This window comes from Meriones unguiculatus, chromosome 9 (assembly GCF_030254825.1).
Source record: "Meriones unguiculatus strain TT.TT164.6M chromosome 9, Bangor_MerUng_6.1, whole genome shotgun sequence".
Taxonomy (NCBI): Eukaryota; Metazoa; Chordata; class Mammalia; order Rodentia; family Muridae; genus Meriones; species Meriones unguiculatus.
Window position 1 is genome coordinate 60,780,825 of NC_083357.1, and position 27,669 is coordinate 60,808,493.

Below are 27,669 nucleotides of genomic sequence, written 5' to 3' on the forward strand. Positions count from 1 at the left end.
ACAGCCCTGTGAGGCAGAGGGAGAACACGACGCAGAAACTATACACTGAGCAGTACCACACTCAAAAGGCTCTCAGTGTGATATATCAAGTGATAACCCAACTGGCTCCAGTTAGATGGCATAGATCAACTCATTACTAAGTGAATGGTACAGGCAGAAAGAAAATATTGTGCAGACTCACCAAGGCTTCGAATTTTTCCCTAAGAGTGTGTGTGTGCGCACACGCATGTGCACAGACAGGCTTACAATATAAAAACTGCTCCGTACGGCGCTCTCAAGTTTCAGCAGCATGCGCTGAATACATTCAGCATACATTTCAAACCCGCTTGCTGTACAGCGCAACTTTATTGTGTAACACATGAATGACAGGGCACTTCGATCCAAAGTCACATTCACATACAGGGCACTCAGCCATTGAAGAAATACATATTCTGTTTCTAAATTAGGCAAAGTTGTGCAAGTACAATTATCTTTAGTGTAAACCTAGCAAATCTCTAAGGACTAAGCAACAGGGTTCTAGGTGCACTTGTGGGAATATCCCCACCTTTCCCAAGATGTGCTATGTAAAAGTGAAACGGCCAGTGCCTGAGCACAACAGATGCAGGGATGCTTGCACGATGACAAGCCACACAGAATCCTTGGACTTACAGGCTAGAGAGGAAGGCTCCAAAAGTCAGCTCCATAAGGACAATGTGTCCCTGTGGGTGACTATGTGCAAAATCTGCGCACCTGCAGGGCTGTTCATATTAAGTCAGATGAGTTCAGGGGTTTACAAGCCAGTCCTACAATCTCGGGTTTCCTCTGGGGTGTCTGCTCAAAAAAAAAAAAAAAAAGCTGCTGTGGACAGTAGATTATGAGAGTAAAAGCAGAAGCAAATTTATTAGAAGAAATTAAAACTTGGAAACTTTCAGTAGAAAGGAAAATTTGTACCATCTGCCAATAAATATGAATGGAGAAACCAGTCTCTTCACATTTTCTGTTAAGATGATGAAAAACACGAGGACACTCTGGTAGTGACTTAATGTCCCAGTTGTGGAGGGGGTTCTTTCTTCACGCTGACACTGTGAAGAAGCAATCTTGAGGCACAATGAAAACCTATGTTACAACTTGATCCAGACAAGCCCAATGACACCATCTGTTGGTGAAGGCCAAAGCTTCCAGAATCAGGTGGAGGTTTGGGGTGGTGGGGAGTGGGACTACCCTAACCCCTGTCCATTTCCTGCCCAGGAAGGGCTTTTCTGAGGCAGGTGCTCCGCACCTTCATGCAGTTGTCACTGGCATCTGAGTGGACAGGGCCTAAGCCTCACCTTCAGATGGAAACCTAGAAGCAAACTCAACAGCTCCACCCCAAACCAGACCCCTTCAGTGGCCCAGGTCTCTAAGAATTAGATGAGGACAAATGTTCTGCTCCAGTTTTCACACCAGGTTAGGTTCTGGTCAAATCTTTGCTGTGATATTGACTTCATGTAACACAAACCAAATTCTGACCAAATCAAAGGCTCAAATTTCACTAAACCCCACCTTTCAAAATGAAACGCAGCAGTAATACCCGATGTCAGGCCTTAGATTCAGAGACTTTTTATAGACTCTGGATATGGAATTTTCAGTGATTATCTGCTACCATCTTCCCAGACTTGTTGAAAGGATCACACTTAATTTGTGCCTTTTGACAGTCTAATTTTTCCTTAAAATGTGTTAAGACTATTACATTTTATTATTTCTGCTTTTCTTTTCACTGCATACAATAAAAAATTACTGATGTCACTGTAAAGTCTTGTCAACAAAGAAGTTTCAGGTTTCTCAGATGATCAAGTAACTCTGCTTTTCCAGTTTTCAAAAATGTATGGATTGAAACTCAAGTATACTTGCACTGCTGATGGAGGGCAATGGCCGCTGAGAGTTTAGCAGAGTCTGTGGCCTACACTATCAGCTGACCCCAGGTGTAGCCACAGACAGTGCCACAGGAGAACCTGAGGTATCACTTGATTACTACTGGCTCCTACATGGCCTCACTGGTGAACTGTGCCTCCATCCTCTTCACTAGAGGATTTAGGGCCACGGTCATTTAGGACTCAGCATCACACTGAACCAGTTTCCTGGGTGTAGCTGCAGTCTGTATTCACTGCACCAAAGAGAAGGGTGAGGACAGTGTTACTGCATAAAACCCCCAACTCAGTGATTACACACCTGTGCTTGACTGAGTTCTTGAGATTAGGGAAATAATGTTTGCATTATTAAATGGCCCTTGGAAAGGAGACTGATACTAAGGTTTGCTTTTAAAGCTGATATTTGGATAATCTCTATTTATAAATCAATACTAAAATGCAAGCTTGTCAAAAACAGTGGTGATGGCTGTTTTCAAGGGAACAGAAGAACGGCAAAGGTACAGGAACAGCAGCTATGACTCTGGATTGTACAGGGAGTGTTCATCAAGATGGGTGTAACGGTTGTGCGGCAGAGCTCTCCCTGACCAAGTATAACCAAGTCCCCATGTTTCTGTGCACAGAAGCCTTAAGGCTGGTCCACAGCAGTGGAAATCGCTTTTTAAAAAACCACCAAGGAAAACACCTCCAGATGGTTTTCCTTATGGATCTATCAACTGAGAAGTAGAGGACCCCTTCACATGCAGCTGAGACAAAAATAAAATAAATAAGAGAAAACATGTTGGGCAGTGGCGGAGTGACAGGGCTGGTGACTGGGCAGTGCCCCAAAGTTCAGGCAATTTCTTTTTCTAAACTGAGATGGTCAATTCACATAAAGCAGGCCTACAGCAAGACAGTCTTGCTTGTGCTCCACCCCTCAGTGAGTCGGAGTAGGTCAAGAATAGAGCTGAGCTTAGAGGTGGCAATGGGCAAAGCCACCAACAGAATGGGGACTGCTGATCGGGGCCTGACCTTCTGCCACAGTTCACTGGAAGGAGAAAGGAAGACGAGGCGGGGCAACTAGAGGTTGAAGGCAGTGGCCATTTTCCAACGCTTCTGCAGGGCCCAAGGATCAGGATCCGTCTTCTCGACAGTCTCACTCACTAGGTCAGGCTAGCCATTATATAGCTCAGGGTGGCCTCAAATGTAAAAATCCTCCTGCCCAGCCTTCCAAATGCTGGGATTAGAGAGGCACCACCCCCGGCAGTTCTACTTTCAAAGCTCAGAGAAGGGTACAGAGAAACAACTATATACAGATGACGTTGACATGGCTTTAAAATTACTCTGCAACTATCCTCTTCTAGAAATGACAGCATTTTGCAACAGCAAGCACTTGGCAACTGCCATGAAACAGACATCTGGGAAGCACCAAGCCACAGACATGCAAAGATGCAGCACTCAGAGTTGAACATAGCAACTATGCTGCTTCTGACACAGCAAGGCTTCAAGCAGCTGGACCACTTTCCTAGGTTCCTCCTCCAGTGCAATCCAGTCTGCCTAACACAGAAACAACAGGTTGGCACACAAGATGGACTAACAAATGGCTCACGCTGACATGTAGGCCTTACTGTGGCACAAGTCAACTCTGAGAATATTGAAAAGTAAATCAAGTCACACGGGGGCAGCCACCAACCAGTGCAGTAAGAACTCAGCCCTTACGGGTGCTGTATATGTTCTATAGTTCTAAACAGTGAGTTCTATGCAAGCGATGGCTTCATTCACTCCCATCACTTAAAGCACATTTTGTATGTATGGTCATAAACCTGAAAAACCAATGCAACAGTAGCAGATGGCTACAGTAAGGAATTACTGCTTCAATTCTCGATGGCACATACTTTTAGTGTCTCCTTGTAAATTTACCTTTTCTTAATGAAATTATCACCTGTTGCCCTTGTACAAAGATGTATCACAAATAACTATCGTGATTTTCCTTCTTGACAAAACAGGCTTTGTTAATCCAAAATTGTTTTAAAAAAGAACGATCATTTTATACCTGAGGGTGGAGGATAGAGGCAGGATGACATGTGAAAACATACAATTCTGGCTTCTCAACCATGTCTGTTTTGAAAACACTTTTATACTTGAATGCAACTAAGCTGGCCCATGCTTTAGACAGATTCTTAACTAGTCTGGACCACTGTTTAGAAAGTGATGACAGAAGACAGCCTAGGGCATAGGCTCCTGCTTCTAAAACAAAGGGCCTAACTGGCCATATCAGTGTGTGCTGGAGTGACTTCAACCTTGCAGTACTGAGAAGGCCTTAACGTTACAGGGATCCCACGCCTATAGCCAAGTTCAAGGCTACTGTGTACATGAACTGAAGGGCAAACAGAGGGAGAGACAGACTCGGGCCTAGACAGGTCCTCAGGACAGGTAGGAGATCTTTCAAGGACTCTCTCGTAGCCCATCCTTTGTTTCCAATTCGGCCAACTGCCTTCTCAGGACATTGACTTTGGCTTGTAACTCCTTGTTGTATTCAATGATGTTAACCATTTCCTCATATGCTTCATCCAGATACTTAGAGGATCTGCTCCAACGTAGGAAGATTCCTATAGAATTGGGAGAGAAAAACGAAAGTAGAGGGTTCAGAGCAGTGGTACTATGTCACTGGCAACTCCGTGCACTACTATACATTTCCCCACAGCTCGTTATATTTGTTTAGATTTTTCTTTTGCAGCACTAGGGCCTGAACCCAGGACCTTGCACATGCTAGGCAAATGCTCTACTATGGAGCTACAGCAATTCCCGGTTTTGAGAAACAGGTCTCACTAAATGGCCCAAGCTAGCCTGAAACTTAGGATCCTCTTGTCTCAGTCTCTGAGTGGCTAGGATTCCAAGCCTGCACCACCATATCTGGCCACCCTGTGCCTCATGATACTCCAAACCACATAGATTCTTCGGTTACTCAAAGAATCCACACAGCGGCTAAGAAGTGAAGTTGTCATGGACTGGTTCACTGGTTATCAACCAGAAACACCTGCCACATGCTCATGAAAATAAGCTGGTACCTTACAGTGCCACGAAACTCCCACTTTCATTATGCAAGTCACCAACTTTTACAATCGCTGACTCCTATTTTGGTCTGTAAGATGGCCTGCGTGAGTGAGACCATTCTCCTGGGAACAGTGATGGAGAAAGTATCAGCAGAGGCACAGGTTGTTACGCAAGCATCACTCTCATGACTCACACACTCCACACCAGCATTCATCTTCCAACTCCACAGGCAACTGCTCTTCTCCTCAGACAACAACCACTGGCCCACTGTGGCCTGAAAGGGCAGTCACCTCAGGTGACTGCTTCCAGAATCAACCCCGGGTTTCTGGTTCTTGAATGATGAATCTTTTACATCAAATGACACAGTGTTTGCTTCTAACCTATGCACACAAGCATCTCAGGATGTCTGTCCTACTCAGTGTGAACACCGTAAACACTCATGGCATTGGACTCCTTAGAGAATATGAACAAGAAATGAGCCTACCGCAGGTCAAACTTTTTGAAATTTCTAATCCACAGATGGTCCTGGCTGTGCATGTGGAATCCACAGACACAGAAGCCAAATGCTTGGAGAAAGCTGGCTCGTGTTGCCGTTTCTACCCCACAACTACACCAGCTACTTGTCAACTAGAAGTCACTGTTAATTCCTCCCCGTGATGTAGACACACAGCAGTTGCTCCCCCTCTGCCACTTCCTCTCTCAACTCCCACCCACCTCCAGACTGGGCATTTGTCGAAAACAGCTGGCCTCTAACTTCAGTGATTGAGCATGACAGTGGCTTTTAAGAAAACTGCCTCAGAAACAGTAAACAATTTTATTACATTTTCTTTAGATGTGTACTTATGTGTATGTTCATATGTGCACAAATGTGCATGTGCACGTGCGCCTGTGCGCGTGTGCGTGTGTGTGTGTGTGTACGTGTGTGTGTGTGTGTATGTGTGTGTGTGTGTGTGTATGTGTAAGTCAGAGGACAAGCTGCCAGAGCCAGTTCTCTACTTCCACCACATGAGTCCTGGGGACAAAGCTCAGATTGTGCCTGAGCTTCTCCACCAGATCTTTACAAAGGAAGCAAAGCGGCATTCTCTCCAGGAAATTACTTATTCTGTGACCTGTGCCTCCCTACAACAATCCAGAGTAAGCAGAGAGGCTCTGCTCCAGGCAGCCAAACTCCTTCACAGATACAAGGCACAGAGGCCTTCTCCGGGAACCTAGACATTGACTGAGGCATTTAGCTTCCCCCAATTCTAAGTGAGGAGGCGCCTAGCCTGAGGAAAAGGATGTATTCAGCAGACATGCCAAGAGGAACAAGAGGCAAACCAGACAAGAGAAAGCATCATACGATGGGCAAATCACTTCTATACATGAGCTATCCTGACAGCACACACATTAGAAGGAGCTGGCAATGGACAGGTGCAGTGACATAGGTGAACTTATCAAACAGCCTTTCTGTTTCCATGCTGCTTAGTTCGGACATGCACAAAAGCGCACGCACTGTCCTCAAAGTGATTGATTACTAGGTCTACTGTCCCGGTGAAATAAACACCTAATATACTGTATGTGACATCTGTCTTGTTTGTTTGTTTTTCAAAAAAAGAGTTTCTCTGTGTGTAGGTAGCCCTGGCTGTCCTGAAACTCACTATGTAGAGCAGGCTGGCCTCACACTCACAGAGATCTGCCTGCCTCTGCCTCCCAAGTACTGGTAGTGTGTGCTACCAGGGCCCAGCACGGTCATTTTTACAGATCAAGCTTTGCTATTTAAGGAGATCAGTGTCAGTGGCCTGAAAAGTTGCACATGTAAGGACCTCTTGTAGAACACACTTAGAAATGCATTACAAAATGCTATTCCACATGAAGAATGGTACCTGCAGCTCCCACTGATGATATTTTGTGCTGATTTACAGAACCTACTGGAATGACCGTGTGACATCATTTTACTCTCACTTAACTGTAATGATGCTTAAGAAATGAAACAGACAGAAACCTTCCCTGAGGAACTTATAATTTGTTCACGTCCCAGCCATCTACCCCTGTTAATCTCTGCATGCTACTCAGCTGCCACGCCCACACTGAGAAAACATTAACACCCTTACACCAATCTGTGAGTTCAAAAACCAGCAGCTGTGGAATGGGACACCAGGCAAGCTCAGGGCACAGCAGGAATGGGTGAATCTCTGCACACACTGGGGAGTTACCTTCCCACAGCTGGAGACTCTGCGGAGCTACAGAAGGCCAGATGACCAGGTTGTTGGCTTCAAAGAGTGGATTGGTGAATTTACTCAGCTCGCTGGGCCGATTGACCCATGACCATAAAGACATCGTTTTCTGCTGTAGCTTCAACTTACATCTGCTCAAGAAAGAAAGTCACCATTATAGTAGTTAATGGCTAACAACCACCCTTCAGTGCTCTCATAACTACTGCTACTCTCTGTGTGACAGAAAAAAAAATCTTGGTACACAAACAAAATACTTTAAGATGAATAGATTTGGTGAAATTCCTAAACCTTCTATAACCCAGCAGTGGCTGGGTCATGATACAGCACTGTCACTCAGGGCCTGGGGACAGTTCGCAGGTAAAACGGGAGCCAGAAGACCTTACTGAAGTTATAATTGTAAAAAGATTCATTTTTTGAGTGTACATCTGTTGAAGTATATATATATATATATATATATGTATGTATGCCCATGGATTCAATTGCCCTCAGAAGGCACTGGATCCCTGGGAGTTGGAGTCACAGGAGTTGTGAACTGCCCAACGAGAGTGCCATGAATACAATTTGGGTCTTCTGTAAAAGCTGTATGAGCTCTTAACTGCTGAGCCATCTCCAGCCCCCAGGTCATACTTCTGATGTCTTACTAGCTGCATGTCTCTGAACAATCACCTACTTTCTCTGGATCTTATTCTCTTAAACCACAGAGGTGGATGAGGCCATGCCTGGTCGTATGATAAGCTGTCTCCCAAACATGAAACTGTCATCATACATCAAGACATTAACATGAAAACGGCTGTCTAATCTGCTCCAGGCTTTCAAGCAGTGCATCAACTACTTTTAATCCTGCAGCAGAAAGTTTTGGTTAGGGCTCCCTTTCATTTAGCACACATTTGGCTCATAGGACGTTTGTACTTTGTGTAATTTCATTTGTACTGAACTGCAGATTCCACCGTTTTATCAACAGTATCCACACACATCGAAATCCTAGCCTCTTTCAGGAAGTAACCTGGTATGAGCTCACCTACCTTTCACTTTCATTGTTGCCCAGGAAAGTTCCAAACTGGGAGGCATAAGCATGCTCAAAGAGCAAGATAAGGAAATGCTCATTAAATTCAAAGGAGCAAGGGAACTGCCGGAGGATCTGCCACACACAGTCCAAGAAGAGAAGAAACACGGGCGCTTCCCACTTCTGCTTGCTGTTGCTATAGGCTGACTGTGCACAGCGCTGTTGGAACGGGTGCCCCGCCTGGTGGAAAAGACAGAAATGTGAGGGTCCTGCCCTGACCACATTATGGCACACCCAAGAACACCAGTTCACGCAGTCACAGTGGCATTTCTATTTACTGGAATACCATAAAACTGAGGCAGCTCCTGTCTAGGTGAGTTTTTGGCTTAAAACAATTAAGAAAAAATTACAATTTCCAAACCCTTATCGAAGCTGTGTAGTGAGGATATAAACACAGGGACTGCAAATGTCCTTCAGACATCAAATACAAGGTGACACTTAAGTGACGACGGAGTTATAAAATCCTCAGACTTGATTTTAACCACAGTCCAAGGCTTGTCTGTTAGTCATCATTACATGGCATTATGCTGACATTATACGGCAGCTTGTGTCCTAGGGAGCAATACATTATCAGGATAAGAGTCTCTAACCACAAAGACAAAACACGAAGGGAATGAACAACTTTGTGAGTGAAAGGAGACTTGGGTCTCAAGTACATCATGAAAGAGATGACATTTAACTGGCTCCTAAGGGAGTGTGTAGCTGGAGCAGGATGGACCAAAGGCAGAATGCTCTGAAGCCCTGTCTCATGGTCACAGCCCCACCTTCACGCCTCCCAGTTTACCTGTATCAAGACTCAGCTTCCAGGAAACCTATGTTTTGTTGTGGATATAAACATGTTTTTGTTTTGGTCCCAGGTGTGGGATATGGAACTGATTCAGATGGTCCACAGCAGCAGACTATTTGCTTTGTACAGGCTCTGAGAGGAGCTCTTTGCCAGCTGCAGATAGTTTACATCTGAGAACTCTGGAGAGAGAATAAATGCCAGAGCCCAGAAAGTGAGGAGCTCGGAGAAAGAACAAGGCTGTTCCTGGTTGCTGTTGTGAGACAAGAAGTTGCAGAACTCCTGAAACAAGGACTGAACTGGCTCCAAGGAACTTACCGACCCTAACCAGCGGGAAGCAGCTAAGGGAACTGTGTCCCCTCTTCCACTAACCCTTTCTCTCTTCTACCTGGTGTTGGGGTGTTGGAAGGGACTGCAGTGGAGTAGGGAGAAAAAGATATAAAAACCATAAATAAAAGAGTTTTTAAAAGCACACCTACAACGTTTATATTCTTTCTATTTCCCTTGTTGGTAACAAAGAACAAACTGAGTATCCCTTGACTAATAGGAACCAAAAGTGCTCTGGGCTCCAGGATTTTTCATAGTTTGAAAATATGCATGCGCAAACGAGATATTTGGGGATGGAACTTAAGTCTCATAGCATACGCTTTATCCATAAAGCCTGAGGGTGATTCTGTGCAGCTTTGTTCTCTACCTGCTCTTCCGCTGCAGTAATCACAGGAGGTCAGAGGTCGGCATTTTAGAGCATTGGGGTTTCACATTAGAGATGTTCATTCTGCATAGCTGTAAGGAAAGGAAGTGCTAAGCAAGCCATATGAGCAAAGAGATGCTGGGATGTGGCTATGGTTTCATGGTGGATCACCTGCTTCCATGCACAGTTCAACAAACAACACAGGAGATGGAGAAACTGAAAGCCACTAATGATTCTAAACACCTACTTGGGTGAAGGCAGATTCACTGGCCCACAGAAAATTAAACATACAACTTAAAAACTTTAAGTAATCAAAATTTCATTCATAATGTTAGCACCACAAACTGGTCTTCGATCTCAGTGATTGGTAGCCCCACTCTTATCCAGCTTTCTCACCTGCAGCCACTCTCTCTCAATCAGGGCCTCAAAGCCTCGGATGGTCCTGCTTCTCGGTTCTAGGATGATCTGGGCCAGAGAAGTCACCTGCAGGGTGGAATCAGTTCCTTCTGTCCCATGAATCAATACTGATGCTCCTTCCCTGAGAGGAAAACCCAGAGCACAGAGGGGCAACTCCTTAATAATAGCATTTCATGACTAGAATGTTCCAGTATCATGCCTGTGCTGTCTGTAAGACATGAAGTTTAAATGAGACACTGGACAGATGAGAAGTTCTCATGGGGAAAAGATGAGACTACAATGAATCACAAACTTCATACAGCAAGAATCCTTTTGAGTCAACAAATCTCACGGCACCTTTCAGCTAACTGTATAACCCTTTCCAATACCACACATTGCTGCTGCCACAGCAAGCACTTGCCTTCACTGCTTCAGTGGCTGAGCAAAACCTTTCCCGTCAAGCCAATAACCACACACTAAAATTACTTTCCAGCTTTGAACTCAGCCTTTCCCCTATCAGCCTTCGCTAACTGTAGCGGACCCAAAAGACAGGTACTAAACCACACTCTGAGATTCAAAGAAGTGGGGAAAAGCAAAAAACATACAACTGTTATCCCATAAGTCCCGGCAAGGACACCACTGTCCATGAGAGTTACCAGGTGCTGGGACTCCATAATCCTAAAGAAATAAGGACTACATACTCTTCCTTCTCCCACTCTTTTTATTGAACTCATCATAAAAAACGTTTGGGAAAAGGACATTTCACGTTTAGGATCTATTGCCAATTATTTTCCCATGCACACACTTATTATATAGTAATTACAAAATTTCCTACTGTTTTTCACATTTATTATAATCATTACCTATGTTTTATGCCATGTTTAGTGCTGTTATAGTAAGGCTATACAATATTTCATTAAGTGATAAAATTATAATCTACTTAGTCCTATACATTTTGTGATACTGGTGTACTTGTCTGTGGGACTGTACTGGAGCTTTTAATATGCAGACAACAGACTCCCCCAATGATAGGCTGTGGTGGTTTGAATAGGAATGGCCCCCATGGACACATGTGTTTGAGTGCTTGGTCACAGGGAGCGGCACTACTAGGAGAAATGGCCTTGTAGGAAGTGGATCACTGAGGAGGGGCTTTAAATTCTAAGATGCTCAAGTCTGGACAGTGTGTCTCAGTCTCTCTTCCTGCTACCTGTGGACAAAGATGTAGAACGCTCAGCTCCTTCTCCAGCACCATGTCTGCTTGGATGCTGCCATGATGATAATGGACTAAACCTCTGAACTGCAAGCCAGCCCCAATTAAATGTTTTCCTTTATAAGAGTTGCAGTGGTCATGGGGGCTCTTCACAGCAACGGAACCCTAACTAAGACATAGGTTATATAACCCTTTTCTGAGAATAAAATCTAGTAATTATGCTAAAGGGTATGAAGAGACACTTTGTGGCTTTTGTACATACTGAATGTGTACCTGATAACTGTGAGTGCTGTTTATTCTGAACCTAACTTAAGACTGATTGCTGCATTTTGAGCAATTACTTAGTAAACCCAATTTTTAATGGAGGTGTAAATCCCAAGATACCAGAAAAGGGAACCCACACATAGTAAAAACCCAGCCCTTTGGGAGGTGAAGGCAGCTGCTCCTGGGGCTCCCTCCTCTCACTGTTCTGTTACTACCGCTGAACAGAGAGACCTGAAGGGGAAGCCAGGCTGGGTGTGGCTCAGCTGGAAGTGTTTGCTAGCACACAGGAGGCCCTGACTCTACCCTCCCTGGCACACAGGCTGGGTGTGGTGGTACACTCTACACCCAGTTGTCGGTACGGTTGCAGTACTTCCTAGGTGGAAGCAAGGGAGGATCAGAAATTTAAGGCCACCCTCAGCTACAAAGGAAGTTCTAGGCTAGCCTGGAGCACATGAGGCACTAAAGAGAAAAGCTGCTGTGCTCAAGACACAAGGGGCCATTCGGAAGACTTTGGAAGCAGCAGACACCTTAACATTTCAAAGTGCCACCTGGGGAGGCCTTGCCAAAGCTTAAACACAAATCCCACACACACAACACACACACATGCGCACACACACACACACACACACACACACACACACACGCATGGTTTCAGTTGGAATCCCCTCCTTAAAAAAGCTCTATGGTTTTGCAATAATTTACACAATCCTCCTGCTCTGTTCATTTTCTGCCTGGAGTCTCAAGGGTTAGGAGCCTTTAACTGAGTAAATACTGAAATTACTTGGCAAACTGCACAACCACCATCAGGACTTCCTGGCTAAGGCTAGAGTAACGACCCAGACCAAGTGCTTTAGAACAAGCAATCCGGCACAGGAGGAAGGTCAGTAATACTATGTGACAGCATTATTCTACTGATATTGTGGAGAAAACTTCCTTTCATTCTTTCTTGTTGTGCATTCATAACTTAGGGATTTCACACAAAAAGTAGAGCTGTGGTACTTAAAAACTGTGTCCTCAGAGTCAGACATGGACCCTGGTCACAGTCACTCAACAGACTGGCCCACTCACTATCAGACCTGCACATCCTCACTAGTAACTACGGGCAGGCTCCCTCACACAGAGTCTGATAAAGCCCCCCGGAAGCTACGGAGTGGGATCACTTTCATGTGCTCTATACATATATGTCTGTGTAAGTGTGAGTGTCGTGAGGGTGAGTCCAATCCAGGGAGGCCAAGCACACGCTACCTGTCGATGCACTGGGCCGCCAGGCAGGCAGTGGTCAGGATCTCCTTGATGTGTGTCAGCCAGTTGGAGGCCTCCAGCTTGCTGAGCCATCGGTCCATGTTGTGGGTTTGTTCGTTACATGCTTCCACAAGTTTGATTAAGCTTTCCTGAAGAACATGGTATCTTTTAAAACAAGAAAGAAAAAGTTACAGAAAGAAAGACAGATAGATAAAACAGACCAACAAAGGAAACAAACCTGAATCTGTCTCTGGCACATTTAGTGGCAGAGCAGTTCACTTTCACTGACTGTTCTGAAGCAAACTGAGGATTAAGGGCTGAAAAGACTTTTAGCACCACTGCAAAGATGCTTCAATGTCTCATGGCAAACTGTTCCCGCTGATCAGAGAAGGCCCAGTCTACACAGCTGAGCGGGCAGAGGCCAGGGCACCACACTCTGTGACCACCTGATCCCAACACTCAGGGCAATTTACACTCTCTACCCTCTATGTAGCTGCTGAATGCTCTACATTACACATCCAGGTCTCCACAGTGACATGCAAGGCCAGGTCAAATCCTATTCATCTTAGCTCCAAGCCCCTCCCCCCAACATGTCAGCCCCTGAAAACTTGGAAAGCCCTCCTTTCAGGAGAAGCAAGCAGGTGGAGGGGAACACAAGGAGGAAGCAGGTGGATACAAGAGAGAGTAAACCTCTAAACCTTGTAAGTAGGAAGATATAATTATATGTAGCAAATCTGTTCTGCTAGTCTGGCAACAGTTGACACACTGTGAGAGCCCAGGGCTGAATTTTAAAAGATTGCTATCTAGTAAGGCTCATCTGTGCTTATTCAACATGAGAGTTTTTGCTTATCTTACAAAATTCAATGAAGGCTGGAGGCTGGGGTGGAGCTCATTTCCTTAATATACCCAAGCCTTGTGTTCAACTGCTACACACACACACACACACACACACACACACTCCAAAATGTGAGTAGGCTAAAATTGAAAACTCTTTAGCTAAACTAAATAAAAAAGAGAACAAATTCAAGTAAATCTAATGAAAAATGCAAGAGGAGCCACTGCAAGCCATACCACAGGGGTAGGAAGGACCATAGGATACGCATGGTGGCACGGCCTACCTTTAATTCAGGCACTCTAGAGACAAGGGCAGGTGGGTTTCTGTGAGTTTGGGACTAGCTTGGTCTACAGAGTGAATTCCAAGCCAGCCAGGGCAACATAGTGAGATCCTGCCTCACAAGGAAAAAGAAAAAAGGAAGGATTGTGGACTTCTATGAGCAATTATACAACAAACTGAATACCCTAAACAAATGAGTGCAGTCCTGACGAAACAGAACCGAGACAGAAATCATGAAGAAACAAAAAATGTGGACAGCTCAATGAGTTAACAAAACAAAACAAAACAAAAAACCTGAATCAGTAACAAAAAGTAAAAATCTTCCATTAAAGAAAAGCCTTGGTCCTGAAGGTTTCACAAGCTACCAAACACTTAAAGAACTAAATTAAGTCCTGCTCAGTCTTCAGAAAGCTTCAAGTGAGTACTATGGATTTACCTATTAGTCCCAGTTCTAATATCAAAGCCTGACAAGACAAATAAGGGAAGATCATTGGCCAATATCCATGGTGAACAAAGATGTAAAAACCATCAAGGCACTAGTGCAAAGAATTCAGCAGCACACTGAAAGTCATACCACCCAGGACCTCAACCTTTATACACAAGCATACAACTCAAACTAATCAATACATGCGACAAAGCACAGGATAGAAAAACAAGGATCTCAACAGATCTGGGAAAAGCATTATACAAAAGTCAGCATCCTTTCCTGATACAGACTCAACCCATTATCCATGGAAAGAATGCGCTTGAACACAGTAAACGTCACGTGACAAACCCACAGCAAATATCGTACTCAACTGGGAAAGTTCAAAGTATCTCCTTGAAAATCAGTAACAAGACAAGAATTCCTGTTTTCATCGTGGTTAAACAAACAAAAGTGTCTTATAAATAAAAACATTCTAAAAACTCCAGCAAAAAAAAAAAAATCTGTTAGAAAAATAAATTCAGATTAGCGCAAGACCAACATATGTAAGTGAGGAGGGATATGTATGAGTGTGTGTGTGTGTATGTGTGTGTGTGTGTGAGTGTGTGTGTGTGTATGTGTGTGTGTGTGTGTTTCTGAGTTTGCAGAGGCACATGTACAGGAGTACATGACTAGAGGTTTTGAGACACGGAACCTGGAGCTTGATGACTCGGCTGTACTGGCTGGCCAGTGAGCTTCAGGGATCCCTCTATCTCCACTACCCCAACTCGGGGATTACAGGAACACATCACCACATCTGGCCTTTTATGTGGGCACTGGAGATGGGAGCTCCGGCCTTCATGCTGTAAGCATTTTAACTGATTGAGCTGTTTCCCTGGTCCCAGTCAGGAATATTTCCTAGCAGTGAACTACGTAAAAAGAAAGAGAAACTCTCATTCACAGGAGCAACAACAACAACAAAATTCCTTGGGAGCAAATTTATTCAAGACTGTAAAAGATCTGTATACTAAAAGCTATAAAATGCTCAAGAAATTTGTGTAGACCCAAATTACTGGAAAGAGATCTCATGTTCATGACTGGGAAAACAGAGTATCTTCCTACCCCCCCCCAAAAAAAAATCTACAGATTCTATACCACCCCTTACAAAATTCTAATAGCACTCTTCCTGAAACAGAAGGAAAGACAATGCTAAAACTCACCTGGGCCTGGATAGCACACTCCACCATGCCAAGAATGGAGGCAGCCTAGTCACCCTCTCCCAGGAAAGAATTTATCACTGACAGCTAGATCTATGGATCTCTGGCTTTTGTCTCATGACTTTCCCAAAGTCCTAAGACTGCCACAGCCATGGCAGAATGAATTAGGAACCTTATTTCCTTTCTCTTCTGGCTTAAAAACCATTCTTCACCAGTATCTGCTTTATTCTTTTAGAATGTTGCAAGCCATGGACCCAAGAGGCTGGTTCTACAGAACACAGTTACAGCACCACTGAAAACTTCTAACAGGAAGACACAAATATTCTTGCAACAGACAAGTAAGTGAGATTATGGATATGTTGCTTCATTATTTTGCAATCTACAGCTGAACTCAAATTACAATAGTGTGAACCACAGCTTGCAGAAAACAGCCACACCTATTTTAAAGACCACAAGGCTGACTGAGCTGCAGATTCAGAATCAAATTACGTTTGATTATCTCTTGTCCCTTTAGTAGCCACCCACAGCCCATCTCGGTGTCTCACCTAACCTTTCCACCACTGGTTTGAAAACTTTGGAAGGCATTAACTTGGCAAACCACTAGCATAGAAGTAAAGACTGTTGCCACACAGCACTGAGACCTGTCAGCAGAGAGCTCTCCCATTTGCTGTATCCCACCTACCCGATGGTCCCACCAATGTACTGGAAGATGCCTTATGGCTTTCATCCTGCAACTATGAAAACTTCATGACGCCACTTCCACATAGGAACATATTATTTGTGGCAACCCGAATCTGTGTTTCTGGGCTGGAGTCACTGTATTTGGCTCAAGAATAAACTCACTCTGACTCCTTTTGAGGTAAGGGCAGTCTGTATTGACAAAGATACATGTTTTGTCTACTAAATCTTAGTAGCAGATGGGGCAGGGAACTGCACAATAAACTGTTCACCCTCAATTATGTAGAGTGGCTGTGATTTCTGAACAGCCACAAGATCACCCTCGCCATGAGCCTACAGGAGGTCCCCAGGACTCTTACTCTTTACCTCTCAATGGACTTGTGAATCCGTCTCCACTGGGGATAATGAGCTTCCTGTTCAAAGCCACCTCCTTTGGCTCTGGCTTGCTGGGCCACATTCAGTGATCTGGTGTCAATGAGGTAGCCACGCTTTCCTGCCCTGAGGGTGGCATTTATCAGCTTCTCGTCTTCCTTGCACCTTCTCCCATTTGTGCCAGTTAGAGGCTGACCACTTCTCATGATCACCTGCAAGCACACGTGGCAACAGTTCAATAGCGGTTAGCTGGAGTTTCTGAGGAGGAGCTGGATCGTGACTCACTCTCTCAAAAACAATCTGTGGCACTCTGCCATGGGCTCTGATGAGTGTGCCATACACAACACCCTGCATGTATTAACAACAGTTAATAACTGTAAAAATAAAGATAAGTCTTGTACTTTAATACAACTATTTTCCTGATAGCTCACCTACCACCTCGTAACAACCGAGCCCTGTACTTCACTGCGTCCATGTGGACAGCAGATCAGGCTCCAAAACGAAGATGATAAGTGCGTAAGAGCCAGGAACTGAGCCTCTGTGGGAGAGTAAAATCTCCCACACCTCAAATAAACTGCAGACCTCTGCGGACTCAGACACGGCTCCGATGAGCATCCCCTTTAGAAAGAGAAGCATCCATCTGTCTATGCTAGCAACAGAGGAAGCAGGCAGAACCTTCTGTCTGATGTTCACTCTGCCCATCCAGCCTTCAGACAGACACTGGGTCTAACACCCAACAGAAGACCACATTAGGGCTGTGACCACGGAGGCTTATCTGTAGAACAAACCCAGCCCGCTAAGTGCATACATCTTCCTCTGTCCCCAACCAACTGCTCACCACCTTCACTACCCCCAGCCCAGAGTCCATGCCTCTCTCTTTGATAATTCTGCCTTCCAGTTCTTAGTCTCATTGCCTTACACTTAAACACAGGATAAAATCCACATTCCTTCCCTCTTTGTATCTTTATCACTTTATCTGACAGACTAACATTACTGAATCTTGGAGGAAGGAGTAAACTTCAATTCCATATACAAGGAGTTGGCAGGCATTGGCAAGAATTATGAAGAAAACACAAGATAAAAAGTTTATATATGCCCTTGGTTGAGGCATCGTTCTCAATGTCCTGAAAGCTACCTGTTCTTACCCTCTGCTGCCCCACCCTTCTCCTATTCTGAGACTACCTGTCTCCAAAGCTATCGTCTATGTATTTTGAAAGGTTTGTATTCTAAGCTTTTCTCAAGAAATTAGTACCTGGTGAACTAACCTCTTTCTGGGGAATGGGTTGGTGTTCTTGGGAAAGCCATCATCAAATGCTCTGAGCACTCTGAGGTAGTGCAACATGACCTGCGGCCAGTTACTGGTTAAGTTTTTGAGAGGAAGAGGAAACTTTAGGAGGTGGGGCCTGGAGTAAACAGGTCACTGGGGTGTGTTTAGGGGATCTCCCCGTCCCCTTCTTCCTCTCTCTCTCTGCTGGGGTCAAGAGCCTCTTTCTCCCCATGCTCCCCAAGCCAGCAGGATGGGGACTGAAACAGTATATCTGTGAGCCAGAGTACACTTTTCCTCCATGTAAGTTGTTTCTCTACAACAACTGCATGACCCTGTATCTGACCCAGTATCCTGGTGACTACAAGGAAGGCCTTGCAGACCGCCCCCATCAGTTATGGCCAATCTTGATCACTGTAGGCCCTGAAGCTGAAGCTGTAACATCTTCTGTAAACCTGCAGAACTTTCCCTGCTCTGCTGCACCCACCCGTTCAAGGCTCTCACCAATTTAGCCGTTACATGCATCACCTGTACCTTTCATTCATTTGGGACTGCAAGGGCTCAGGAAACCTGTCACCCAGAGCAGACACTACTGTTTATTCTGTCTGACTCAGAATAAACAACAATTATTTTAGAGTGATGCTACCAGGGGACACAAAACTACATTTAATGTCAGCTGTTAAAACATTGTACAATAAACATTGAAGAGCAAGACCACTGCTTAACAGGACAGGTGGCCTCCTGACAAAATAGCAAAAAAGTAAAACTCTTTGTCACATTGATGCCCTCTTTCATATTCCCAGGAGAAAGAACAATGGAAGATGGCTATAACTATCTAATTTAATATAGGCTGCAGAATGAGAAGAAAATTTTAATGAAAAGCAAAAGAAGAGAAAATGCCAGACATGGTGGCACATGCCTTTATTCCCAGCACTTGGGAGACAGAGGCAGGCATATCTCTGTGAGTTCAAAGCCAACCTGGTCTAAAAAGCAAGTCCAGGATGGCCAAGGCTACACAGACAAACACTGTTTTCTATAACCCCTCCCGTACATAACAAGCAAGCTGAGGTTCCAGGCTGTAGCAAAGCCGGTAGCACTCATCAGACTACACACGGCCTACCCGATCCCAGATTTTCTGTAAGTGCATCTGTTCTTTCTTCATTCCCTGGCTGTCCCAGTCAGAGCTCAGGGACCCAAGATGTCACTGGTCTCTGGAATCCCCAACTTCCTGATTTCCTAAAGTATGAGTAAATGACACATGTCATTCTTCTCTCTTTTGTGAATCAGTGTCTGCTAACTGACCTTTCACAGGGAAACATGCTAAGGATAATTACAATAAACATCTCAGCAGGGCTCTAGGAAGAGAAATGCCACTCTTCTGTCTTAAAAACATTGCAGCAAGCATTAAATAAGCACGCTTTCCTTCGCACTGTGTCTGAAGATAGATCCAACCTTTCTAAAGCTGAGCGGTCCTGACAGAACTCAGTACACCCTCCCTAGGAAAGCACCTCACTCCTGTCACCTTGCAGTTTACACACGGATGTACTAGTGGGAACAATCTGGCCAATGACTCAGCCCAGAGCCACATAGAAAAGGAACATTCTTAAGCAAAAGATCCCGCCCACCCCACCACGCCTGTCAGCAGGGCAGCAGCCCCCACACTCACCATGCCGTTCTTTTTATGGTAATAGCTCAGTACTGGGAAGCGACCCCCATGTCGAAAGGCTGCCACCTTCCGAAGAGCTTCATCATCGATGGACTTGGGCACAATGACGGTTGGTGGGTAGGAAGGACAGATGGCAAATTCCTTATTGACATAGCTCAGTCTCCATTCACTGGTCTGAAAAACACACAGAGCTTCAAAGCTGAGCGTGCATCGCAGTGTCAGAAAGCATCTAAGGTTTAAAGGCTGCAGAGGCGATTTCCACCGAAGCCATTTAGCAGGAAATCTGGACCTCTAGCTCACACTCAAGTCCTGCAGGGGGAAAACCTCCACTTTTCAGGCTAGCTCCACAGCTTGTGGCATGGAGGGTGATCACTGTCCCTAGAAACTTCTTCCCCATGCCAGGACAACACCTATTGTAGTTGAAGCTCCTCATCAGTTTAACCATGGTTCAGACAGAACGGCTGAAGCTCTCCATCTCACAAGACAACACTGCAAAGATGTAAAGACGGTTGTTGTCCCTTAGCTAAATACACCATGCCTATCTGTGGTTATGGTGGCCAACATCAGCCCAGTCACCTCTTTCTGGGTACTGCTAGAATAAGTCATCTTAACACAGTACTGACAAGACTGTCATCCCAGAATGCTCTGCTGGAGTAAAAATGATAGATACAGCAAGTCCTTTGCTCTATCTACTATTCTGAAATAAATAATGCAATCAGATAGGTTGATTTTCTTAAGACAACAAGGATACACTCCTGGAAAGCCCTCCTGTACCATGAGATCATTTCTAAGTCAGCTTCTAAGTCTTGGAAGCACATCAAATGGCAGAACTGAAAATTATATGTAGAATGTAAGACTGCATTTTATATTTCAAATGTAAAAAACAAAATAATAATGTGCAAATTTAAAATGTACCTATAAATCCAAGTTGGTTCAACATATCCACCCTGACTTACACAAATAGAAAATTGAGTTAAATGTGAAACTTAACAGAAACTTTTATTTACAAGATCAAATTCATACAAATTTTAATTACTTTCTTCTATTTTCAAACTTTTTACAGAAGTTTTTGTTTACATACACAGAGTATGTCTGTGTGAGCGAGTGTTTGTGTACACACATGTGCCTGTGTGTAGCGTGTGTGCAGGTGCCTGTGGAGGCCAGAAGAGGCCATGGGATTTCTTCAGCTGGGGTTAATGACGGTTGCAAGCTGCCCCATGTGGATGCGCGAACCCAACTCAGATCCTCTGGAAAAGTAGCAAGTGCTCTTAACCACAGAGCCATCTCTCCAGCCCCCACTATGATTACTGCATTGTTTCCACCTTGTGGTCACTTTCTCAAACAGTTTTAACAACTGCTTTAAAATCCTTCAAATATCTGGGTCATTTCGGGGTGAGTGCCTACTGACTTTTTCCTCCAGAGAATGTGTGATATTTCTGACTCAGTTATGGTTGCATCACAGACCTGAGAATGCAGATATGCTTGGTGCAGGGGTAACGTGTTTTTAGCAGGCATTTAGACCTTGGCTAGCTTTATGGCACATGGTGGCTCAGCATCATGCTTACTCTGTTCTCAGCCTGTATGCAAGTCAGACAGAGACTGGGGTTGCACACAACCTCAAGGTTCCCCTTTTCAGGCCTACGCCTTCCCAGGGTTCCTCATTGTTCTCCTGCATCGCTGATCACCTTAGGTTCCTTCCTCTGGCTTTCCCCCAGAGGAATATGGGTTCCCATCAGAGTGTGAGCTGCTCTGTACTGTCAATGCCACAATCATGCTGACCTCTAGACAAAGCAACAAATGAGACTAGTAAGGTCCCTTTAGAGCTATTTTAAATATTCTGTTCTGTAATATCACATTGTATGAGGCATGCGGGCCATAACTGATACACAGAAGTGGTTAATGCTATGATTAGAGGATTTTGTGGTTGGCAAACAAAACAAGCTTAAAACAAACAAACAAACAAAACCCCAGCCTTCCAAAGACCGCAGAGCAAGATACATGCCTGTCCTTCACAAAGGTTTTCTAATGATAAACACATGATCCTGCCACCCTTTGTCCCATTCTATAAATACACTCATTCTTACATTCTTTTATTCACTTAACAAATCCTTACCACTTACTGGTCATGTGGCAGGAATACTGAATAGGAATAAACACCTCATGGTTCCCGACACTGCAAAGCATACACTCTTGCTGCTTACTTCCTAGGCCAGGAGGAGCAGTAATCTAGGAGCACAGACATCAGCCTGCTTCCTCCTCACACTTGAAGGAGTCTTCTTAAAAACTGCTAATCCTCTTTCTCACAGATTCAAACCCTGCCTCCCTTCTCATTTTAGACACTTTCTCCAGGAGTCTTTGGCTCCCTCATACCCCATGCTTTTCATAACATGCAGTATGATTCCTGCCAACTTTTCACCTTTAATACATCTCTCTCAAACAAGCTCTAGGCAAAACTATATTTTTACCACAGTCAATGGTATTTACCACACAAGACCATAAACCTCCCTTCCTTCTTCCCTCTGATACCATGGACATCTTCGTTCTTCAAATCCCATGGCCCCTTAGGCCCTACTTCTTGATTTCCAAGTGACCATTAATAGAAGTATGATAGAAGAAAGAAGTCAAACAACCAAGAAACAAAACCTGGTTCTAGCAAGCTGGCTTAGAGACTAGGCCAGATGTTAACTCACAGCAGCACACTAGGGAGGTGGTTCTCCAGTGCCATCTTAAGCACACTGTGGGTTCAGTGTATTCTTCAAGAGTGGCTCAAACCTATTAGACATTAAGTTGTTACTCAGGGGACACCTATCAATTAACTCATAGTCTGCCAGGGAGCTTTAAGCAAAACAATGTTTTATTTTTATTTTTATTTTTTAAAACAATACTTATGCTCAGTCTTCATGTGGTTTCCCTAGTAAGGGGAACAGGGGCTGTCTCTGACATGGACTCAGTGCCTGGCTCCTTGATCACCTACCCCTGTGGGGTGCAGCCTTACCAGGCTACACAGAAAGAGGATCCAAACAGTCCTGATGAGACCTGATAGGCTAGGGTTAGATATTAGGGAAAGAGGACCTGCCCTATCCATGAACTGGAGGAGGGACATGGAAGGGGGGAGGGTGGCACCAGGAAGAAATGAGGGAGGGACTACACTGAGATAAAAGTGAATAAATTGTAATAAATAATAATAATGAAAAAAATTTATAACAAACAATACTTATAAATGTAATTTGCAAAATTTTAAAAGCTCCAGGACTATGTTAATTTATTGGAAGGAAAAGTGTTGCCAGCTACAGCAATTATACCAACACATGGACAAAGTGACCAGCCCAGAATGAAAGAGGCTGATCCAACAGCCAGTGCACACTCTCTATATAGGCATGAATAACCCAGCTCTACCTCACTAGTCTCCAAAGGGAAAGTATCGTTTTCACAAGTGAAATAAAGTGTTGTGTTAGTTCTTATGACCCATGATGTCAAATGTGGACTCACAGCAGAAGAGTAGAGCTCAAATTCTTGCTCAGGAAGGAAGGAGTGCCAGCCATCTTCGATCACCTCAAACATGGGTCGGTAGAAGAAAGGGTACATCAGGGTGACTGAGTCCAGAGTGGATAGTGCCTAGAGGACAGAAAGAAAATGATTCTACAGTTGAAAGCATTCTAACTAAGCAGCAGTCAGCACATAGGATCTGGTAATGATGGAACCCAATGCAGATCTTCAATGCTGTATCTCTACATAGAGCTACAGTCTGTCTGCAGCTAGCACCCACACTTCAGCATCTAACAAGACACCTGACAGACACACCAACCTTCAACAAGTGGTGCCTGAATGGGACAAGCAACAGGACAGTCTGTGCCTCGTGAAGTAACACTTCCTGACACAACTTAACAAAGTGCAATAATAAAATTGTCTAGGAAATTCTGGGCACTGACGAACAAGGAGGTCTAGGTTAGTAAGTCTCAGCTGAAACTCCAGGAACTAACTGAACACTGTAAATCAAATCATGCCTGCTTGGCACTATAAAAAGGAATGCTCAACTCTGGCCAGCTGCCAAGCCTCAGAAGCCTCATGCTCTGAAGCCCGGCTACACAGTGGCTGTCACATGGCCTCCCTTTGCCTTCTTCAATGGAGGAAACTTCTCAGGCTCAGTAGGAGTCTTTATGGAGATACGTCATCTAACAGGACAACCACAGAGCACAGTATAGGACAAAACTGAGTTCTTACGAGACACACAGGTGTAGAAGCTGTGCTCACGCTCACTTCCTCCTTCCTAAAGAGATCTGCCAATTGGCTAGGCACTGTCGTGTCTTTATGCTACCCTCGTTATACCCAACCAAAGGGGGCCTGAGGCATTCCTTTGTTCAAGCAGTGGAACATTATCTCAGTTTGCTTTCTCATTCACATTGGGGAGTACAGCCAAGTCAAGATCATACTACCAAGTGATAACTGCATATGGCAGACTATTCAACTCTCTCTCTTTCTCTCTCTCATTGGTTCAAATTTAGCAAAAGCAAAAAGGTTTGCATGCCATTTCCTTAACAACACATCGCCTGATCCTCCACTTCTTGTTTTAAAACCAAACAAAATTCTAATCATTGATTTAAGGCTTTCTCTCCTTTTAACAGCTAAACCTTTTTTTTTTTTTTACATAAAGTCCAAATAAGCCAGTTACACAGAAAGAAAAAAAAATCAGCTTGACTCTATAATTACCTAGAAATTACTTTAAATACAGGGTCAGTTGATATAACTGACATAATTTAGTGACAGTGATTTAAAGGCAATTTAAAATTGGGGTAAATACCAAATTAGTCAGAAGAAGAAAAAGGAGTATGAGGCTTTCAACTGAGACCTTAAACTATCCAAGCAAAGTTTCTATGTGTGGCCAGAACCTGAACTGGTGAAAACAAATACATCCTTCAGATGTACTAAAGCCGCAGATGACAGCTGTCGGTGATGATCCCTTGCTTTTCTCTGCTACACAACACTGTGAATATGCTTTGGACACACAGCTCAAGGGTAAGCTGAGAAATGGTTAAGACAGTGACCTTTATGTGATGTGGCTATTTCCACCACAAAGTCTCACAGAAGGGCCCTCCAACGGCAGCTACCATTTACCAAGTATTGTGCTAAGCATTCTACGTATACCCACGAATGTCACCTCACAACACCCCTTAAAGGCAGGAGACTAACTTCAAGAGGTGCGGCACTTCACCACAGGCCGAACACTGATAGAAAAGCACTATCACAACAATCGCAGTATTAAGAAGTTCGGGGCTGTGGCATCTATTCCAACAATCTGTAACGCTCAGGAAGATCATACCCATTCACTGTAAAGTGTCTACAAGCCATCTAACTGCATTTGTTCCACTGGCTTAGAACTCCACAAAGGGTGTTCTTGTCAAGAAACCCACTGAAACAGAACACTTCACTAACTGCCTTCATCATGGAAACTATCACTACCATAAAGATGATTCTTGGGTTTTTCCTAAACAAGAATTCATACATACTCAAATAAAATAACATCTGTTATTTGGCCAATATGAATTCAAAGAAATTCTATCAAGAAATTGAAATGAAATTCCAAGAACTTCTAAGCAATTGATGCAATTAAGAATTTCATGTAATGTGACACTAAAAGGGCAGTAAGTACAATAAGTCCTATTATTCTCATGTGACAAGGGCTATACAAAATAAGAATATAACCCTTTTCCCCTCAGAGTTTTGCCTGCAAAATACTCACCTCAATGGAACTTGCTATATTTAAACATTCCTCCATTCCAGGAATATCCAACTGAATAATTCGGAAATCTTTACACTTTATGATGATGGTACCTAGAGAGCCCACAAATCTGTAAGAAATTACACATTACGTGAATGGGAAGAAAACCAGATAGGACAACAGATTAGAGCCAGAACACAGACAGCCAGGGATTTAACCTTTCTCATGCAGGCGTGGGAGACCACTGCATACGTCCGTGTACTAAAGATGAAGGGAGGAGTCCAGTAGCCCACTGCTGGTGTGGGTGGGTGCCCTACCACTGCTTCACCCAAACTGCTGGAAATACTACCACGTCACATTGTTTTAAGGTGCCACTCTGTAGACATCTTAACCTCCAAAGTATGCAGTGAAGCAATAGAGTTGTTACTCCCACATACTTCACAGTGAATAGATAATCAATTTTGCCTTCTCCTGCCTACCGTGCACAGGGCTCACAGGGACACTGAGGTGACGGAAAATTGAAGTGCAGATGAAAGCATACACAACTGTTTGACTCTGAGACACTCTCTTTCATAGGTAAGGAGTACAGAATGGGAGGCTGGAGAGAAGGCTCAGCAGTGAAGAGCAAGCACTTTCTGGTCCTCCACAAGATCCCCAGAAGTCACACGGAGTGGTTCACAACTTTCTGTAACTCCAGCTCCGTGAGATTCAACACCTTCTTCTGGCCTCCTGGGGCACCTGAGCTCATGTGTACGTCCTCACACAGAGATACACACATATACACATAAGTCAAGATAAAACATTAAAATGATGGGAGTGAAAAAAATAAATAAAGGTGACTTAGTTCATACTTTCCTCAAGGGCCAGTCCTTTTCTTCTCACAAGAAAAACTGAGTAATGTTGAGGACTGATGATTACCCTCATTCCCAGTGCTATTGCAGGTGTACACCACTGAACTTTAAACATGCTTTTCTTTGGGGGAGAGAATAAAATGCTTATATGGAAAAAGAACGACAATGTACTCAGTTGAGTCCTACAGCCAGGCATGGTGGCCCATACACACAACTGTAATTCCAGCACTTACTTGGGAGGCTGAGGCTGTAGAGTCGGGAGTTCAAGACTGGCCTAGGGCTGCAAAGGGTGAACCTGTCTATTTTTAAAGGGGGAGGGGAAGGCTTTCAACTGTATTCCATCACAACTTCGTGAAGTGAGATTGAGATTGACAACCAATAATGATTCGAGAAATAGCGAGGTACATTCAAGGAATGTGATTGAAGAAGAAATTTTAAAGAGATCACTGAAAATACACCCAAATGGTATTCAAAAAGACCACTGCGACCCTGAGCCCTTAACCGGGTATAGCTAAAGCTAGGTACCCAGTGCAAATGGCCTTCAGATGTAGGCCACTGAAGGTTCATTCTGCTAGCTAGGCGAGGATGACAGAAAAACACCTGGAAGCGTCGGTTCCGGCTCCCCACGGCCCTGGGTGTGGCGGCCGCTCACCGTTTGTCAATGGCGTCGATATTTGAATGAAGGAGCCAGAGCTCCTCCGTGTTGTCCTGCCGGGAGGACAGGATCAGGTGGTGGCCCGTCAGACACAGGGTCCCTTCCACAGCAGCGTAGAAAGGCCGGTGCAGCACCACATTGTCCACTCGTGGGGTCTTAATCAGCTCCGCGAACTCCATGTTCCCCGAGGAGCGGCCGCAGCTCGGGGGTGGATGCCGACTCCCGCAGGGGCCAGGCCGTTAATCCGCAGACCCAATGCCCCAGCTGGGCGGGCCGGGAGGTCGAGCCCCGCCCCGGTTGGGCGGGTGCGTCAAGGCCTGCGGGCACCGCCCTGGCCGCTCCCCAGAGTCTTTTCCTCACCGCTGGCTGGGACTTCAGCCGCAGAGAAGGCTTCGCGGCAGATCCCGCAGTCTCCGCTGCCCCCGACCACCGACCGGCAAGCTGCGGGGGAGAAGGACCCGGCGTCGCGGCAGCATCGGAGCCCCAGCCGCTAGGGACTTCTGGCGGAAGTAGCTACTGGCTGTCGCACCCAGCGGTAACTCCGGGCAGAAATACAGACACTCAAGACTCGGAAGACATATTGGCAGGACCGGAAGTTGGTTCGTTGTTAGATCCGGTGAAACACAGCCAGAAACAGTGACTTTGTGTTCCTGCAAAGAACACAAAAAATCTCTTTCATCTACCGGCCGAATCCTTGTCCTCCGAATACTAGGAATTATCGGAGAATACTGGACGAGAAGACGTCGCTGACTTACCGCCCTCCGCTCGAGTGGTGTCCTTCAAGGGCTATTCTGGGCGTTTGCTGTAACTGGTGGTTCTTCTCATGGACTGGTCACGAAAGGATGTCAGGTGTAGGATGGAAGAAGTGATTGTGATCCAGAAGACGCCTCCGGGTGTCTGGAAGGGACACGGGCTATGCCTCAGACTCTTAGAGAGCGCCATGACTTTAAACAA

At 44.7% G+C, this 27,669-nt stretch overlaps 1 protein-coding gene across 2 annotated transcripts; it reads right to left on the reverse strand.

Annotated features, from left to right (window-relative positions):
• Nucleotides 1–326: 326 nt before the first annotated feature.
• Nucleotides 327–27,669, reverse strand: Mtmr9 (myotubularin related protein 9). Of its 2 annotated transcripts, XM_060391308.1 has the most exons (11): nucleotides 27,471–27,648; nucleotides 26,713–27,365; nucleotides 25,231–25,339; nucleotides 22,983–23,108; nucleotides 19,494–19,667; nucleotides 16,558–16,775; nucleotides 12,783–12,944; nucleotides 10,064–10,205; nucleotides 8,152–8,372; nucleotides 7,109–7,260; nucleotides 327–4,471 (listed from the first exon to the last, which is right to left on the reverse strand). In XM_060391308.1, exons 2-11 carry the CDS (start codon nucleotides 26,892–26,894, stop codon nucleotides 4,308–4,310), a joined length of 1,650 nt encoding a protein of 549 aa, XP_060247291.1. In that variant the 5' UTR covers nucleotides 26,895–27,365; nucleotides 27,471–27,648; the 3' UTR covers nucleotides 327–4,307. The 2 variants fall into 2 exon arrangements, with proteins under 2 accessions (XP_060247291.1, XP_021501282.1); XM_021645607.2 differs by having other exon boundaries at nucleotides 26,713–27,669.